A 16,907-nucleotide genomic window follows, 5' to 3' on the forward strand; every position below is an offset into this window, starting at 1 on the left:
AGGCTCCAGGCTCTGAGCTGGCAGTCAGCACAGAGCCCGACGCGGGGCTCGAACCCACGAACCGTGAGATCATGACCTAAGCATAAGTCGGACGCTTAACCAACTAAGCCACCCAGGCGCCCCGCTTATTTGCTTTTTAAGAAGCAGTAATTCCTAAACATGCTGGCCCACGCTCTCTGTTATCAGTACACCAACCACAGTCTGGCTCCGTCACTCACCCACAGTGTAGCTACTCTCATTACCTGGTGGGTTCTTACCTCCAACATGGTGGGCCTGCCCTAGGCATGTGGACCAGCAGCTGCACTCCCGAGGAGCTGCGCATCCCATAGCCTGTGCTAGGAGACCACCATCCGTCGACGGTCTCAAATCAGGGCTCAAGTGACCCACTTAGTGCCTATGACTCCTCACACCTGACTTCTATCCCAGGGAGCTGTCGTCCTCAAGTGCCCCAAGTACTCTGAGCTCCAGTTATGCCCTCAGCCCTCCACCCTCACCACTCTACCAAGGACTTTTCTCTCCAGATAGTTTATCTGGGCATATCACAGCATGGGGGCCATCTCAGCATGGCACCATCATCTAAAACAAGCAACAGAAGCTTATTAATGCTGATCCTCAGGCCTGAACTACTAATACAAAAGAAAGTTTGGTTGACTATATTCCGTTACTTACTACAGGATGTTTTATGGATACATTTCACTACTTAAGTTCAACATATGGGATGAAGCCAAAGGAGTTATAATAAGTTAAAGGCCAACTCCTTGGTAAGCATTAAATCTGCTCAAGGGTTCTGCTCCAGTTCCAAAGACAGGATAGGAAAAGCCAAGGCACTGGGAGATCAGGGCATCACGCAGTGCCCCGTCAAGTTCACCGGCCTTCATTCACAAGGATCACAAAGGGGTTAAACCTGCCAGCTACCTGTTACGGTTTTTTTAATAGAATATGGGCACATTCTAAAACCTTCAAATCAACTCCAAAGGTTGTGGGTCACAGATGCGCAGGCAGCTCAAAGAAGGACTCGGTGATACATGCTCTCTCTGTGTCCTCTCGTGAGAATGACGATACTCAAGGGCATAGAAGGTGGCCATGAGTGGGAAACCCTAAAGGTTTTCTCTTCCAGCCAACCATCTAACCTGGAAAAGTCTAATTTTAATTTTGTGAAGTTCAAAATATATTAAAAATAGGCCAAGGTCAAAATGGAACTTACCTAGATACGAGCATTTTGAAACGCAGTATCACTTCGCAGTATCACTTTCCTCGGAGGACTAACATTAGCACTAGAATCTGCTTTGCACCCAGCTGACACATTAGGAACCTGGCAAGACTTAAGTGATCTCATGGGATGTTTCAGTTGAAAATCGATCATATCCAGGCTGAGAGAAGCCCATCCTTTCTTGGAAATCAAGTTCCAAAATCGGCACTTGACCTTGACAAGGTCTCTCTGTAATCACACCTTCTGTCTGGAACTCTGCCTCTTCTCTTTCCAAGCCATTCTCTTTCCCTTCCTGCCACGACAAAGCTAAAATCTCCCACTTCCAAGATGAAATCAAGTCAATGTTAAGTTGAACACGCCAGCACTGCTTACGCACTAAACAATGTTGCATAATTTCCTCCAAGTAATACAGGAATTTGTTTTGTATGGTGTTTAGAATATGTCTCATTTGGTTTAACAAATGACTGTGAAACCAGGCTTAAGTTGGGCTGCTTATTAAAAAAGTCAACAAATTCCACAGACCAAGAACATTTACTATTCAATAAATTGGAGGTAAAATCTATTCAATAAGTTATAAGCAACAAGATGCAGCTTGGTAACATTTATAGGAGAAAACTAATAAAAACTCTAGGATGTTATTAAGACACCATATAATCACAGGGAATCAAGATCGGACGATTTTATTTCTACAAACCCACAATATTGTCTGCTGAGATGAATGTCTAAGCTGCTTTCTCTACTGAGTTAAAATGTAACAGCTTAACTTTTCCCTTAATATTTTGACAAGTGTACACCCACTCACCTAAAACTCATTTTATGTTTTGTTTGCTGCTTATTCTAGCCATTTTTCTAGTGGATGGATTTTCTTTGAGATTCCAAGACCATGTCAAGCTGAAAAAAAAGTCTTTCCTTAAAACCCAAACCTTAGAAACAAGTTTCTCTTTGCCAGGCTCTATTATTAAGTTATTTTAAAACAATAGCCTGATATTTTTCCAAAAGGTACTTAGAAAGGAAATGTGTCATTTCTTTCAGAGTTTACGTACAATTTTTTCAGACTTCTCCACGCTAACAGTACTTTTACATCCACCTCCTTTGCCCTCCTAGTTAGAGAAGCCAGGGACTTACACAGAGCTGCAGCGTTTTCCACGGATAGATGAGAAAAGGTATTTCTATCAAGGACAGTAGTGTTACGTGTGCATCACCATATCGGCTGCACACCACTACCAACACTTTGTCTGGCATTCATCAGCAAGGTGGATGGTCTACTTATTTTCTAGACAAACGAAAAGCCAGAGTTGGACTGTGATTTTTATCTTAAATATTTCAAACCGTATGTGTTTAAAAACGCAGGGGTGGGGCGCCTGGGTGGCTTAGTCGGTTAAGCGTCCGACTTTCGCTTAGGTCATGATCTCGCGGTTCGTGGGTTCGAGCCCTGCGTCGGGCTCTGTGCTGACTGCCAGCTCAGAGCCTGGAGCCTGTTTCAGAGTCTGTGTCTCCCTCTCTCTCTGACCCTCCCCTGCTCACACTGTCTCTCTCTCTCCTAGAAATAAATTTAAAAAATTAAAAAAAAATAATAAAAACGCAGGGGTAAGCAAGTGAACAACTGAAAACAATAATAAGATGCCATTTCCAGGGTTCTCATAATTTCGTGTCAGCACCGCAAATCAGAATCAGCTCTCTGGAAACAATTTGTTCCATATGGTGAGAAAAACACTTCCCGCCTAGCAGTGCTGCTAGTAATGCTACCAGCAGTAATGGCAACGAAGTGATTTAGACCCTCCATACTTGCCAACTGGTTCCGAAGACATTAGATCACAGGAAAAAAAAAATTACACATTAAAAAAAAAAGTTCCTATGAGCATTATTCAAAGGAGTAAAAACTGGTGGAAATGTTAAATAATGAAATAAATGGGCTCACGGCATATTAATTCAATAGCTCACATCATCATCACAAATAGTTATGAAAACCATGGGTTCATGATAAGCTATTGAAGTAATATGCTGACATAGTCATTGAAAATAGTTGCAAAGACCATGAATCCATGGGAAGTGTTTATGAACACTTTTTTTTTTTTAAAGCATAATGTAAGATGACAGACCTAACTTCTAGAACTGGGCTGCGCTGGACAGGCAGGGGAGGAAAAGGAGCACACCTGTGAGACAGCCGTGGCCTGCGGCTCCTTGCTGGGCTCGGGGTGGGGGTCCTGGAGCCCTGAGATTCAGTCAACTGCAGGGTCCCCCACCTCCTCTCAATAAGCAGAAGAAGAGCCAACAATTAAACAAGGAGGCATTCAAGGATGTATCTCGTGTGACTTCAAGACCGCCACCAAAATGTGAAGACTGTCCACTCCTTAAGAATGTGTCTGTTAAATCATTCCCAGCAAGAGCAAACAAGGCTGAGGAGTCAGAGGGGCCTCGCTGAAGCTCCAGTGTCAAGTGCAGGCACTAGAATCAGAGCAACTTCAGGTAGGGAGCAGCCACTTCTCTGTCTTTTGTAAGGCAGATCCTAAGAGGCTCTGGTCATCCCTCGCGGAAGGTTCTCCCTCTGAGACTGGTACTGTCCTCAACAGGAACGCGTGCCACGGGTGAGGCCTGGTGAAGTCTGGAGCGTGTTGCGCCCCCACCAAGTCTAGTCGGTGATCTGATGTGTCCGGGAGGTCAGTCCGGAGGGCCAAGGGCGCCCAGAGCTCATAAGGAGACCCGGCCCAGGACACGAGGGTTAGAGACACTGGGTGAACAGAGCCTTGAGAACGTCACTCAGGAGCAGGGGGCACAGCCTCGCGAAGGAATCAGATGCAGAAAGTCAGGAAAGAGAAGGCACCAAAAGGCACAGGGCCACTGGGCCTGACAGATAAAGGGCAATCAATAAACCGTGCCCCCCAATAAACACGCGGCCCTGCCTGACCTCCTAGAAGTTCACAGCAGAGAACTGTGGTGGCAGACAGAGCTGCTCCCTGTATTCCAGACACACAGTCGGATTCAAGAAAGACCACTGTCGGTCGAGAACACGATGCCACAGGCTCACGGCAAAGATGACAGCCAAGACCTCCATTTTGTACTTAGGGAGACGGAAGGAGAGTCTGAGTCCTAAAGTCAAACAAACCAACATCAATTTCTTCAGCTGTTTTGTCCAATTGCATTGCTCTTTATCAGAGGATGATGAAGATTCACATTTCAAAACATTACCAAAGTAAATAATTCAAAGCAAAGCAGCTTTACGTGATAAATAATAAGTAAAACAAGTTAAAGGGGAAAAAAATGGCTTTTCAGAGAATTCCACATTTTATCCTCCAAAGCAGCAAGTAAGCCCTAAACAATAAGGAAACATGAAGCATTAAATTACTTTTTTTTCCCTCCAAACAAATCCAGACTGTGGAAAAGCCTACATTTAACTTCAGAGCTCTCACTTAGTTGAAAGAAATACTGACTTCTATGCTAAATAAGAACAGTGATTCTTACAGTCTGTCTCGATTAAGACATATTTTGTGTTTTCTGTTATATACTGTATTTTTACAATAAAATAAGCTAGAAAGAAAAAATGCTAATAGAGTCATAAGGAAAATAATTGATAGTGCCATACTATAAAAATATCCACATATTAAGTGGCCCTGCACAGTTCAAAGCCATGTTGTTCAAGGAAAGGTCAACCATACTTGCTGTTTTAAGCCACCGAATTTTAAAGTGGTTTGTTTCATAGCAAAACCAAATGATACAGTGCTATCTGCTCCAAAAATAGAATACTTTTGAGAATACTTAGGAGTCTGTCCTTAAACATTAAAAATAAAAATAGCATTTGGCATGTACTGAGTACCAAGGATTTAAACGTACTGAATAAACAAATAAGTATGCTTCAACTTTTAACTGAAATACAGGATCTGCACTTGACATAGATGTTAATTTGGATCCCAAGAAACTAAAGAAGTTACTGTAAAAGCTAAGTGAAGTTATTACTCTTAATTAATAAATACAGTCAATAGTTTTCATCCTATTAAGGATCTTAACTCTGCACCTTCTTTTACTTTTCTACAGCAGATACACGAAAAGCAGACTAAACACCACAGGTCTGGTTAAGAATGAAGTCTTATTCCAGGCAGACTGGTCTGTGATCTTCTCAAAGATATGCCTGATGATCAGAATAGGTAAAGAGGCTCCTTTTCTTTCTTCCGGTCCCTCTGATTCCCTCAAAGAGCTGATAAAAAAAGCAAGTTAAAAATACAGTTTAGGAAGGCACCAAGTTGATAAGGCCTCATCTGCTTAAGTCGGACTAGAGGAGGAAAGAGGAGGAAGGCAAGGCAAGTCAAAGCACGGTTTTCCTTGTGAAAAGCCCAGGCTCTCAAACCAGAAGGCATCTTGTGGGACTGGTGATTAGTATCATTTTTTAACCTAAAACTCCATGAGAACACACATCTGGATCCAATACACTTTATTTTCCAGTACGATCACCTTGAAAATCATGCCTCCACTTTGATAAATAGATTCAAAGAGCACACGAGAGCTTTGGCAAAATCACAAGGCCAAATTCTGTCTTGCCTGACACAGCAGCGTTTTGTAAAACAAGATCTCTCTTGAAAGCTCTCCCAAAAAACCACCCTAATCATTCCCGAACAGCTAAATGAACGCAATTCAACCATCTTTACATTATAAACTGATACACCAGGATTATTCAATTAACCAAGTAAACACAAACTACAGAGGATTGCTGTTACAAATTACAAACTGAGCCCAAGGCCTGATTCTTTTAAACTCTTACAATAGTAACTTCGAGGAAATCTGATTTTCTAGTCACTCTTACGTCTGCTGACACTACAGAATATCTCGATAAACCACCAAACACCTCGGTTACCATCAGCAGAGGACATTTTTTTCTACTCTGACTACTCTCAGGGGCTACAGACACAACGCGTAATGTTGGCAGCCTCCATGGGTTCTAGAACGTTAGGATGTTAGCCTGCAAGAGAAAGAAGGATGTGGCCATCAGTGCAATCTGCTTTTATCAAATAAAGAGCAGTTTCCTTTCAGCCAAGTCTCTTGACCTCTGCCCTCTTCATTCCTGCTACAGAAAGAAGCCTTTCTCCTTTGGTAACAAAAGGGGAAAACACTAGATTTTTATTGAATTGACTATCTAAACGGAAAGGCAGGGAAATCGGCCTCTTTTTGCTTGCTAAGGATAATTAGAACGTCTGAGAAAAATTTTAATTTCCAGCCCCTTCCCCAGGGGAGGAATTCAGCTGCCCATGATGATGACACTCAGACACCTGATTTTGGCCGGGGCAGATTTCTATCCCCAGAGGAAGGGGACCCGGTGGCACCTCCACCAGCTCCCGGATGAAAAGCACCTCTCCAGAAGCCGCATGGCTGCTTTTCTACTCTTCCACCTGCAAATGTTTTCTTTTGCGCTCGAGGAACCATTCCCGCTGTTACCTGTTCACTCTAAGCATCGAGATGATTTTTTGTGACCTCTGTGCTATCAAGAAGACTAGAAGACTCAGGACCAGCAGCAAGCTAGGCAGGATGCAATCCACGTAGGGACTGTGCGATGCTTTCTTCAAAGAAATGAAACCAAAAAAAGTTCAAACTCTATCCCTCGCCTAGATGTCTTGAAACACAAGGTTAAACTCACCCCAGAGAAGCACAGTTTGAGGAACTAAGGAAGAGTGGCTTCGTTTCCATTTCTGTTCCATGCTTTATTCCTACCAGGTCTGTTTAGTGATTCACTCATGCTAACATCTGAGACACCCCTGCACGCCCGCTTTCTTTCTGGGAGTCTAGAATTCTGTCAAGTGCTAGGCAGAGGGTGCCTACATGGCCAGCCCCCAATAAAAGCGTGGGTCCTGGGTCTCTAATGAGCTTGCTGGTAGACAATAATTTATGCATGCGGTCGTAACACCAGCGCACTTCCTGTGTGAGTCCACAGGGCAAGGACTCATGGAAGCTCTCACTCTGATTTCCTCTGGGCTTCACCCCAGTCCTTTCCTTTCACCGATTCTGTTTTGTGTCCTTTTGCTGTAATAAATCATGGCCCTGAGGATGACCATCTCCTAGTGAACAGGCGAACTGTGGGGTGATCTTAGGGCCCCCAAACACAGCAAGGCAAAGATTTTACAAGGAATAACTAATGACTGACATGACTTGTAAATGACCAAATATGGAAATGATGAGAAGGCACGACTCAAAGGCAGTTACAAGAACTTAGGTTTGTAAGTGACTCCGAAAACGGTATTGCTCTATTCATACAGGAAAAACGATTTTATTTACACACACACACACACACACACACACACACACACAGTAAGCAGATATCTTTGGCTTTCAATGAGATTAAAGTAATCAAATGGGAAATAGTAATAGCCGACATATATATGGTGCTTTCTCCGTGCTGGGTACTGTTCAATGTATTTTGCATATTAATCATTTGAATCTCAGAAAACCCTGCAGTAGATACTATTCCCATTTTGCAGATGAGAAAACTATGGCACAGAAAGAATAAGTAACCCGCCCAAGGTCACATGGCTGGGGTTCAAACTCTGGCATTCCAGATCCACAATCCGTTCATAACTACGCTATAAAAAGAACACGAACGTCACAACGAAGGGCCACTCTAACAGGAGAGGAGTAAATGCTTCCTCTCGTCTCACTCTTCGCTTTTATTTTCTAACACAAATCAAAGAGTCTACTTTTCGGCACTGCATGACAACAAAAACACAGTAGTTAACACCCTGGTTATCTGTGTAAGCTAAAGACTTCCGGCGATGCCCAAATCAAGCTGTTTATTTAAAATGGTTTCTGTGCGAACAGTTAGTAAAGATACAATTTTTCCCTCAGACCATCTTAACGGGCTTAGAAATGCCTAAAAGGAAAGAAGAGTATTAAACAGCTGGTATGATGATAACAAGAAAAGAAGATGCCACCAGAAATATGCTTAAAGTTGGGTTTCTGGCATTTTTATTGTTTACCAGCCTAAGCGCAACATCCTAAAATATTTCAAAACACACGAGCTTTGTTTGACTCAGGCCAAGCAAAATTTCTTCTCGCAGACATCAGTCCTCAATCGTGGCCTCCAGGCCCCTGACACAATGGCAGAAACACATTCCTTTACCAACTGTCTTACAAAATTAAAGACCACAGGACCCTAACTTATTTCTTAAGCTTCATTGTGAAGGTGTTTTTGTTTGTTTTTTATTTTATTCCATCCTTCAACGGAGTCCAAATTTTTGATGCAGTCCACAGCTAAAAAAGTTCAAAAGGCCCATGTGTCCAGGGAATGGGTTTCCGCTGTCTCACCATATTTCAGCTCTAGTCTGAAAGCAGTCTCGTGTTCTGTTTCCACTCGCAGGAAAACGATGGCTGTAGCTCACATCCTTCAACGTACCGCTCGGATGACTGCCTTTATTTATACAGTTTCCTGACTAGAGAGACGATCATACTTGAGTCACTGAAGAATTTTTCTTTTTCAACTTTACATACATATCATTCTTCTACTTTGCAGGCTCAAAAACTGCCAGTTCCAAAGTTCAGGCCACTGGGAACTGAAGAATTTAGGGTAATGATTAACAACATCTACACGAACGCATACAAAAGATTAGGGCCATTTTCTGTTAACCCCGAAGGTCTCTGCCGGAACCACACCAGTGACTCCAGTATGATGGAATTGAGCTCAGCATCCCACACTGGTCTAATAGTCAGAGGGGACTGTTTGCGTTAGCTTCCTCAGACACAGTTCCGCTTTAATGGGAAATAAACTCTCACATGTAACAAATGACGCCAGGCAAAAATAGATCCCAGAAACGGACACAAAAGAGGACAAAGTATAAAAGGCGTTCCCTCCCGGTGGGCCTACACAAGGAAGCACGGCCAGTAACTTGCAGAACAGTGGTTCTCAAAGTGGGGTTCCTGGGCCACCAGCAAAAAACATCACTGGGAACCTCGAAGAAATGCAAATTCTCGGGCCCCACCACAGCCTCGCTGAATCGGAGCCCCTGGGGTGGGGCCGGGCTACCTGTGTTTTAATGCGATCACCATTTGATTCTGATACATGCTCAAGTTTGAGAACCAGAGAAGAAACTATATTAAGCCTAAACCAGGGTACCTCAGCCACGGCACCGTGGACATCTGGAGCCGGTACACCCCGGACTGCCTCGTGCACGAGAGATGAGGCACAGCATTGCTGGCCTCTACCCGCCAGATGCCAGCCATACCCTCGTACAGCCGAGACAACTAAAATGTCTCCAGATACTGCTCTATGAGGCAGTCACCACTCATCGAGAACCAGTTTTCTAAACTGTCATAGGCCCACTGCAATGGGGCGCATCACCATGTGTTCTAGAAGGCTCCCAGCGGGGCCTGGGACAGCACCTGCAAAGGACACACACTGCTGTTTCCCCAGGAAAACAAATGAACACTCACGCTGCATGGGCTAGATGGAGATCACAAACAGTCTCATCTATTCAAGGCAAGTGGTAGCGCCAGTGAGTTTACAGGCCCAGCTTACAAACAAACAAACAAACAGAAACCACTTTTGACTTTGAACATATACTGAATTTTGGAGCTACTGATGATGGAAGGGACTGTATTACCCCCCTCTTGGGGAGATGTGAGGACTGGATGCCGCCATATGCATGGGTTCAATTCTCTACCAACAGAGAGGAGCTTTATTTTTAATTCAAATTTTAGTTCGTTAACATACAGCACAACATTGGCCTCAGGAGTAGAATTTAGAGATTCATCACTTACATACAACCCCCAGTCTGTCTCGCCCATCCCCCACCCCTCTCCCTCTGTCAGTTCTTGTGGTGTCTCTCCCTCTCCCCCTCCCCCTCCCCCCCCAGAGAGAAGGGACTTTTAAAAGGTTAGTTAGCTGTTATTTCCGATGTACAAATCCTGATCAGGCCGCTTGCCTTGAAATCTCTGACGGCTCCTCGCTAACTGCAAACTAAAGTCAAATTCCTAACAGTGGCATACAAGGAAGGCCCTTCCGAAACGGGACACTAGGACCTTCCAGCCTTCAGTACTCTCTCCTACCATGACCACTCACCCTCCCTTTGCTGCGTCACCTAGAAGTGAAGGTGGCCCTTCGTTCCCTCCTAGTCTTTCCATCTGCCGGCAACAGGGATGTGCGCCCTCCTCCCTTCACACAGCCCACTCCTCTATCCAGTGACAGCTCCTCTAGGAGCCTTTCCTTGAACCTTGGCCCTCAGGGACACGCTTTCCTCTGTCTCCCCAACACCCCGGAAGCCGAGAGCACAGGGCATCTCTCCCCCCGTCTGTCCAACCCTCTGGAAGCAGAGATTTTGGCATTACTGGTCTTTCTATCTCACAGGTCCAGCACACAGTAAGTGTCTAATAAATGCTTGTTTGATAAATAAGGGCGGTAGGTGTTCTGGCTCCTCAATATGCTCGTTCCATCAGGACAAGGGCCATAAAAATCAATGAATCAGAAGATAGGAGAGCAGGTGCTGTGACTTTTGATCCCTGTTGAATTCCCCAGGGCCTGGCACTTAATACATACAGTATTTCCAAATATATGAACGTATGAATGCTTGAAGAGTACAACACATATTTATGACAATGTAAAGACACACCCCCACATCCAACAACAACAAAAACCCACAGCCATGTGCTTTCACAAATCTCATAAAGGCACCTGCTAAGGAATGTCCTACCATCAGGAAAGCTCCAGGGCCTGCAACGCAAATTAGAAACACAAGGCTCTAACCTTCACCTGGTCCAGTCATCGGCAAAGGCCTTGCTGTGCCCGAGTTTAAAAAAAAAAAAGAGCTGATCTAAGGCTCCCCCAGAACATTTTGGTCCCAGAGCAGCCAAGTAATCACTTTCCATAAAACATTTATCAGCACTGCTCCTGGCCAGTAATCTCAAATACTCAGCAATTTACCCAACATGCATGAGTCATGGATAAGATATTTTAGTGAATAAGATAGCTACGTTTTATGAATGTTGTCTGCATCTAAGTCGATACCATGTAAATATCATTCTTGTGCCTTTTTTTCACATTTCCTTCGTCTCCCTGCAGCTCATGCAGCCCTCTCTTCCATTCCCCGCTGCTTCTGCATATCAACACCCAGGTCTTTCTAATCACTCCCCATCTCCTTTGAGGTCAGCTACATGTAGGAGCCAGGAGAGGCTTCTGCCTGCTCATAATAAACAGACTGGAGACACAAAATACAAAGGTCAACGAGGCAACCAGGGGGAGGCTACAGATTTTCTGTGCCCAGGAAAGGTCCCTCAAATGTTACTTACTTCAAAAGACACGACTACAAAAAGCTGTCAGCTCTAAGAGAAGAGCAGTATCTTCCACCTTCCAGAAGGCCTTCTGACTTCTGGAATAGCACCATTTAAGCGCACAAGGAAACAATTTCACTCAGCAAACATCCAGTCATTTCCTCCAAATTCCCACCGTAAAGCCACAAACCTTCTAAACTTTTAGGGTTTTTAAAAACACTGAAGTTTTAAAACAAACTATCTCTCTCTAATGCAATCACACAGTCCTGGGCTGACCAAAAAGAGTCCTGGGTTGCATTTCTGGCTTCAGCAGTTATCTCTGGGGCTTTCCTAGGGCCTCAATTTCCTCTTGGGTAAAATGACAAAATCGCATCAGATCAATGTTTCCCAAACGTGGGGAGAGCAGTCTTCAACTCAAGTTGTGTTAGTACAAGAACGAGATGACTTTAAGTGCACACAGAATAACATACTATAGTTATTAATTTAATTCTTTATGGCAGGTGATACCGGCTTTCCGTTAATAGGGGGAAATAAATGTTGCTTTAAAATAAAAGCACCTAACTTTTTAAAAAATAAGTCTCTTTTAATAAAGGGAAAAAAACCCTAGTAAATAAGAGTTCAGATGGTCTCAGCGGCATAAAAAAAAGTAACTGATCTAGCAAGCTGGTAGTGTGTGAAGAGCTGTCAACCCCAGGGCGAAGCAGAAGGGAGAGAATGAGAGGTCTTGGAGGTCTGCTGAGAAATGGGGATCCTTCGCACCGGGTCTGCACCGGGACCCAGGTCAACTGCCGCCAGTGCTCCTGGCTCAGAGGCTTGGAACTGACCGCGATGGGCCAAGAAACCATCCAGAGGTCGCGAGGCTTTCGAGGCGCAAGCAAACCCCCACAAAGGAGGCGCAGGGACTGGGGTCCCGGGCTAGACAGGCGCGTTGGGGGTCACCGGTGGGGCGCAATGGGAAGCGGGGTACTCCGCTGGAGGGGCGCGGTGGGTCCGGGGTCCCGAGTGGAAGGGGCGTGGATCCTGGGCTAGAATGGCGCGGTGGGAGGGGGTGCGGGTGTCACGGACTGAAGGGGTGCACTGGGACAGGGGTCCCCGGCGGGAAGGGCGCAATGGGACGGTGCGAGGAAGTCCCCCGCTGGAGGGGGCGGTGAGACCGTGGTCCCGAGCTAGAGGGGTACAGGGAGGGTTCCAGACCCTAGGGGCGCGGAGAGGTCCCGGGGGCCGAGGACGCCCCCCTCCCGGAGAGGGACGAGGCCGCCGACCCCGGCCCCCACACCCAGTCGCCGGCGGGAGTCCGGCCGCCCCCGCGGCGCCCGACCCGCCGGCCCGACCTGTCCTCGCTGGCCGTGATGACGCCGTCCTCCTTGGGGATGAGAAGCGCGGCCGTGACGGCGTCCTGGTGCCCCTCGATCTTGCTCAGCAGCACCGGGCGGCTGCTCTGCGGCCTGGAGTGGATCTCGGCCGCCATGTTCGCACGGCGGCGGCAGCGGCGGCAGCGGCCTCCCGGGCGGGAGACCCATCAGCTGACGGCCGGGCGGGCGGGCGGGGACGCGCCGGTTCCGCTCCGGCTCCCGGGGCCGCGTGGGCGCCGCGCCGCCGTAAGCTCCCGAGTGCTGCCGCCCAGACCCGTATTGCCTGGGGAAGCCGCGCAGCCGAAAACTCCGAGGCCGGGAGAGCGCCGCGGAGGGCGTCTCCGAACAAGTGGGAAAGTGAGGAAGGTTGAAAAGTAAAGGCATTCACCCAGGAGTGGATTGAGCCGTTGGAGGGGACGAGGAATTGTCTCCTAAACCAGAGCCTCTGGAAATAATAATATTACGTTGTGTTTACTCTTAGAAGCCCTGTTTGGAAGATTTCAAAGCTGTTGCAAGTGTGAAAAATTGCAGTGCAATTTTTAGAATCCTTGGAGGACAGTCGGTGACACTCATCGAGTGGTGCCTATATACCAGGCACTATCCCAATTTCCTGACACGGATTATCTTATTTAGTGTTGATAACGACTTTAAGAGATGGAGAGATAATTGCTCTTGTAGTCTCTTCGTAGCGATGAGAAAAGTGGACCACGGAGAAGTTAAATCACTTGCTTAAGGTCGCACAGCTGTTAGAGAAAACTCCAGGAGCTGGCGTGGTGCTGTGAGCCAGATCAGTGCTGCGGGAGCTGGCCGGGTGCTCACAGCTGCTTCCTGCCAAACATAAGCACCGAACAATACCACTCCACAATCATAGATAAACACAGCCAAAACATGAAATTGTTCAAACCACACAAATGAACAAATATCTCTGTATGCTGGCAAATAAGAGTGACTCCTGTTTCTTTACCAGTTAGTTAACAGTGTTAGCCTCTGCCTAGTCTTCCTCCCTCTAGACAAGTTTTATCAAAACCTCCAATCATAGAATTGCCCCCATTTCCTGACAGCATCCAGTCCCGTCCAGCGGATAGCCCTTCTTCCTTAAATCCTCCTAAAATCACCTAATACAAACCTAAATCCTGCAATAAGCTCTTTCTATCACCAATTCCCACGATATGCCTTTTCCTGACAGTTAGCAACCAACCCAATGTGATCAATTACAGATGCATTCCTGGTGGCTTTTGGCTCCTAAGTCAGAGTTATGATGGGGACCCAGAAAATCATGGACTCCAGAGACCTTTCCTCTCCAACCCACACTCCCCTCCTCCCCCATATTATTCTGACTCGTGAATTGCAGATTTGCCATAGAGATGTACCGTACACATGGCTATCCAGCACTGACAATGTGGCTAGTCCAAATTGAGTTATGGTGAGTTCAAAATACACACCGAATTTTAAAGACTTAGTACAAAACAAAACAAAGAAAATAAGGTATTTCATTAATAAATTTCATGTTGATTACATGTTGAACTGGTAAAATTTAGATATATTGAGTTACATATTTAAAACATTAATGTTACCTATTTCTCATTATTTTTCATCAGCTAATAGATTTTAAATTATATATGTGCCTCACATGGTATTTCTATTGGAGAATGTTATACTGGTACTTCCTTATATGAAGTTAATAACATTTATTCATGGATTTACTTATTCAACAAGCATGTATTGTATACCTATAAGCACCATATTCAGACAAGAGTAATAAGACATGCTTCTTGCAAGGATTTTACAGTGTGATGATTGGACCGTCTACTGAACAATTTTTTTCAAACAACAAACATTTATTGAGTGTGTGCTATGAGCCAGGCACCATTCTAAATGTAGCTGTGCTCCAAAGACACAAAGATTGCTCTACCATTAGAACTTCTATTCCAATGAAAGAGCCAGATAATAAACAAAATAAATAATTAAATTACATAGTATATCAGAAGATGTTAAGTGCTATAAAAAAAATTAAACTGTGGGGGCGCCTGGGTGGCTTAGTCGGTTAAGCGTCCGACTTTCGCTTAGGTCATGATCTCGCGGTTCGTGGGTTCGGGCCCCGCGTCGGGCTCTGTGCTGACTGCCAGCTCAGAGCCTGGAGCCTGTTTCAGTCTGTGACTCCCTCTCTCTCTGACCCTCCCCTGCTCACACTGTCTCTCTCTCTCCTAGAAATAAATAAAACATTAAAAAAAAAATTTTTTTAAAAAAAAAAATTAAACTGTGAATGGTGATAGGTATGGCAATTTTAAACAGGATGGTGTGGAACATTCCAAGATATACTACACAGATCCATAGAAGGAGGGCGGTCAGCAGACACTCTCTAGCTTTCAGCTCCTTCCAGGTCTACCTCAGCTGCAGAGAGCCACCATGGCTTGGCCATGTCCTTCTTGGGGCAGCCCAAATTCTGTAACTAAATGAGAGGAATATAAAGGCCTGGCTATTTCAGTCTGGTGCAGGACACACTGATGGGCAAAACTGGCTCTAGAGCTCTCTCGTGGGTTGGATGAAAATTTTTCAGGCCTGTACTGCAGCTGACTTCTACCTAATCCTGTTTCATATGCTTCTCTTCATAGATGTGGATTCCCAGTAAACATCCTGAACACCAATCTCTGTCTCAGCATCTACTTCCAGAGAATGCAGCCTGAGGGAAGGCTTCCCGGAGAAGGTGACATCTGTGCCAAGAAGGAGAGAAGAGAGTAAACTATGTAGAAATATGGAAGAAGTCCTCTCCAGCAAAAGGGAACAGCAAGTGCTAAGGCCCGGAGGTGAGAGCGTGACTGGAAATTTCTAGGGTTGGCAAGGCAGCCAGTGTGGCTGGAGCAGAGTGAGTGAGGAGTGCAGAGAGATGAGGAAGAAGGGGTCACCAGACAGATTATGTCGACCCCTGAGGCCATGGTAAGGAGTTTGGCTTTTCTTTTAAGTGAGATGGGAGGATTTTGATTGTAGAAAGCTATCTTAATCTGCCTTTGGTCTTAAAAGACAAGGGTGTCAGTCCAAAGGCTAATAAAAGGCAGTCAAGAGATGGTGATGGCTTAGAACAGAGTGCAGGTCATGAGAAGACAGCGGAGTCTAGACATTTCTGGAGGGTGGAGCCAATGAGCTTTGTTGGACATGGGCTATGAGAGAAAGAGGAGTCAGGAATGACACGTGGATGTGTGGGATGATCAGCTGCAGAAAAGGAGTTGCCTTTTCCCGATCTGGGGAAGACGTTCAGGCAAGAAGATGGAGAGTTCAGTTTTGGATATGTGAAGCTTGAAATGTCCCTTTGGAGGTGTTAGCAGACAATTATGTGGAGGAGTTTTGTATACACACAACTGAGTAGCAGAAAGGTCTGGACTGAACACATTGGGATTTTTAAAAAATTTTTAATGTTTTATTTATTTCTGAGAGACAGAGGGGTAGCGTGAGCAGGGAAGGGTGAGAGAGAGAGGGAGACAAAGAATCCAAAACAGGCTCCAGGCTCTAAGCTAGCTGTCAGCACAGAGCCTGACATGGGGCTCGAACCCATGAACCGTGAGATCATGACCTCAGCCAAAGTCGGACGCTTATCTGACTGAGCCACCTAGGTGTCCCTGAACACTTTGGGATTTGAAGGGACATAAATGAAGTGTACCAGGCAGCCTTGGGCGGGGTCTGTTTTTTGAGCCTGGGTCCTAGAACCAAGTAGTCCCCTTAGCATATGTTTATTGAATAAATCAATTCATGAATCAATTTTAAAAACTGGTTAATACCTCAACTCCATGATTTAGTGGGAAAAACTTCTTGAGACCATACCTACATTTTTGGTTTGTACATTATGTTCTCGTTGTACTTACTGAGAAACTCAATACAGAGACATGTCATATCAACATGCCATTATTTGCTCCAACTAGATTACCAGATTATTTCTCCCAGTAAATGGACTATTACAGAAATAGTAGTTCCCTGTGCTTTCTTCTAATCCATGTGTTTGATTAATGTTCAATGGATTTTGTTTCTATGCAGTGTAAATTATTGAAACACAAAGACCAATCATGATCTTCTCTCATCCCTTCTTAGAAAATTTGCTTCACCCAGAAATCAATCAGCTT

At 45.2% G+C, this 16,907-nt stretch overlaps 1 protein-coding gene across 1 annotated transcript in view; it reads right to left on the bottom strand.

The window, feature by feature from the left end:
* Window positions 1-12,998, bottom strand: part of WDFY1 (WD repeat and FYVE domain containing 1) — a 46,191-nt gene extending 33,193 nt beyond the window's left edge. The window contains exon 1 of the mRNA XM_039236832.1: window positions 12,778-12,998. Within this exon, the coding sequence (XP_039092763.1) occupies window positions 12,778-12,914 (137 nt within the window). The 5' untranslated portion in view covers window positions 12,915-12,998. The remainder of the gene's footprint in view (window positions 1-12,777) is intronic.
* Between the last annotated feature and the right edge of the window lie 3,909 nt (window positions 12,999-16,907).

This window comes from Hyaena hyaena, unplaced genomic scaffold, assembly GCF_003009895.1.
Source record: "Hyaena hyaena isolate Hyena2069 unplaced genomic scaffold, ASM300989v1 scaffold_117, whole genome shotgun sequence".
NCBI classification, from domain to species: domain Eukaryota; kingdom Metazoa; phylum Chordata; class Mammalia; order Carnivora; family Hyaenidae; genus Hyaena; species Hyaena hyaena.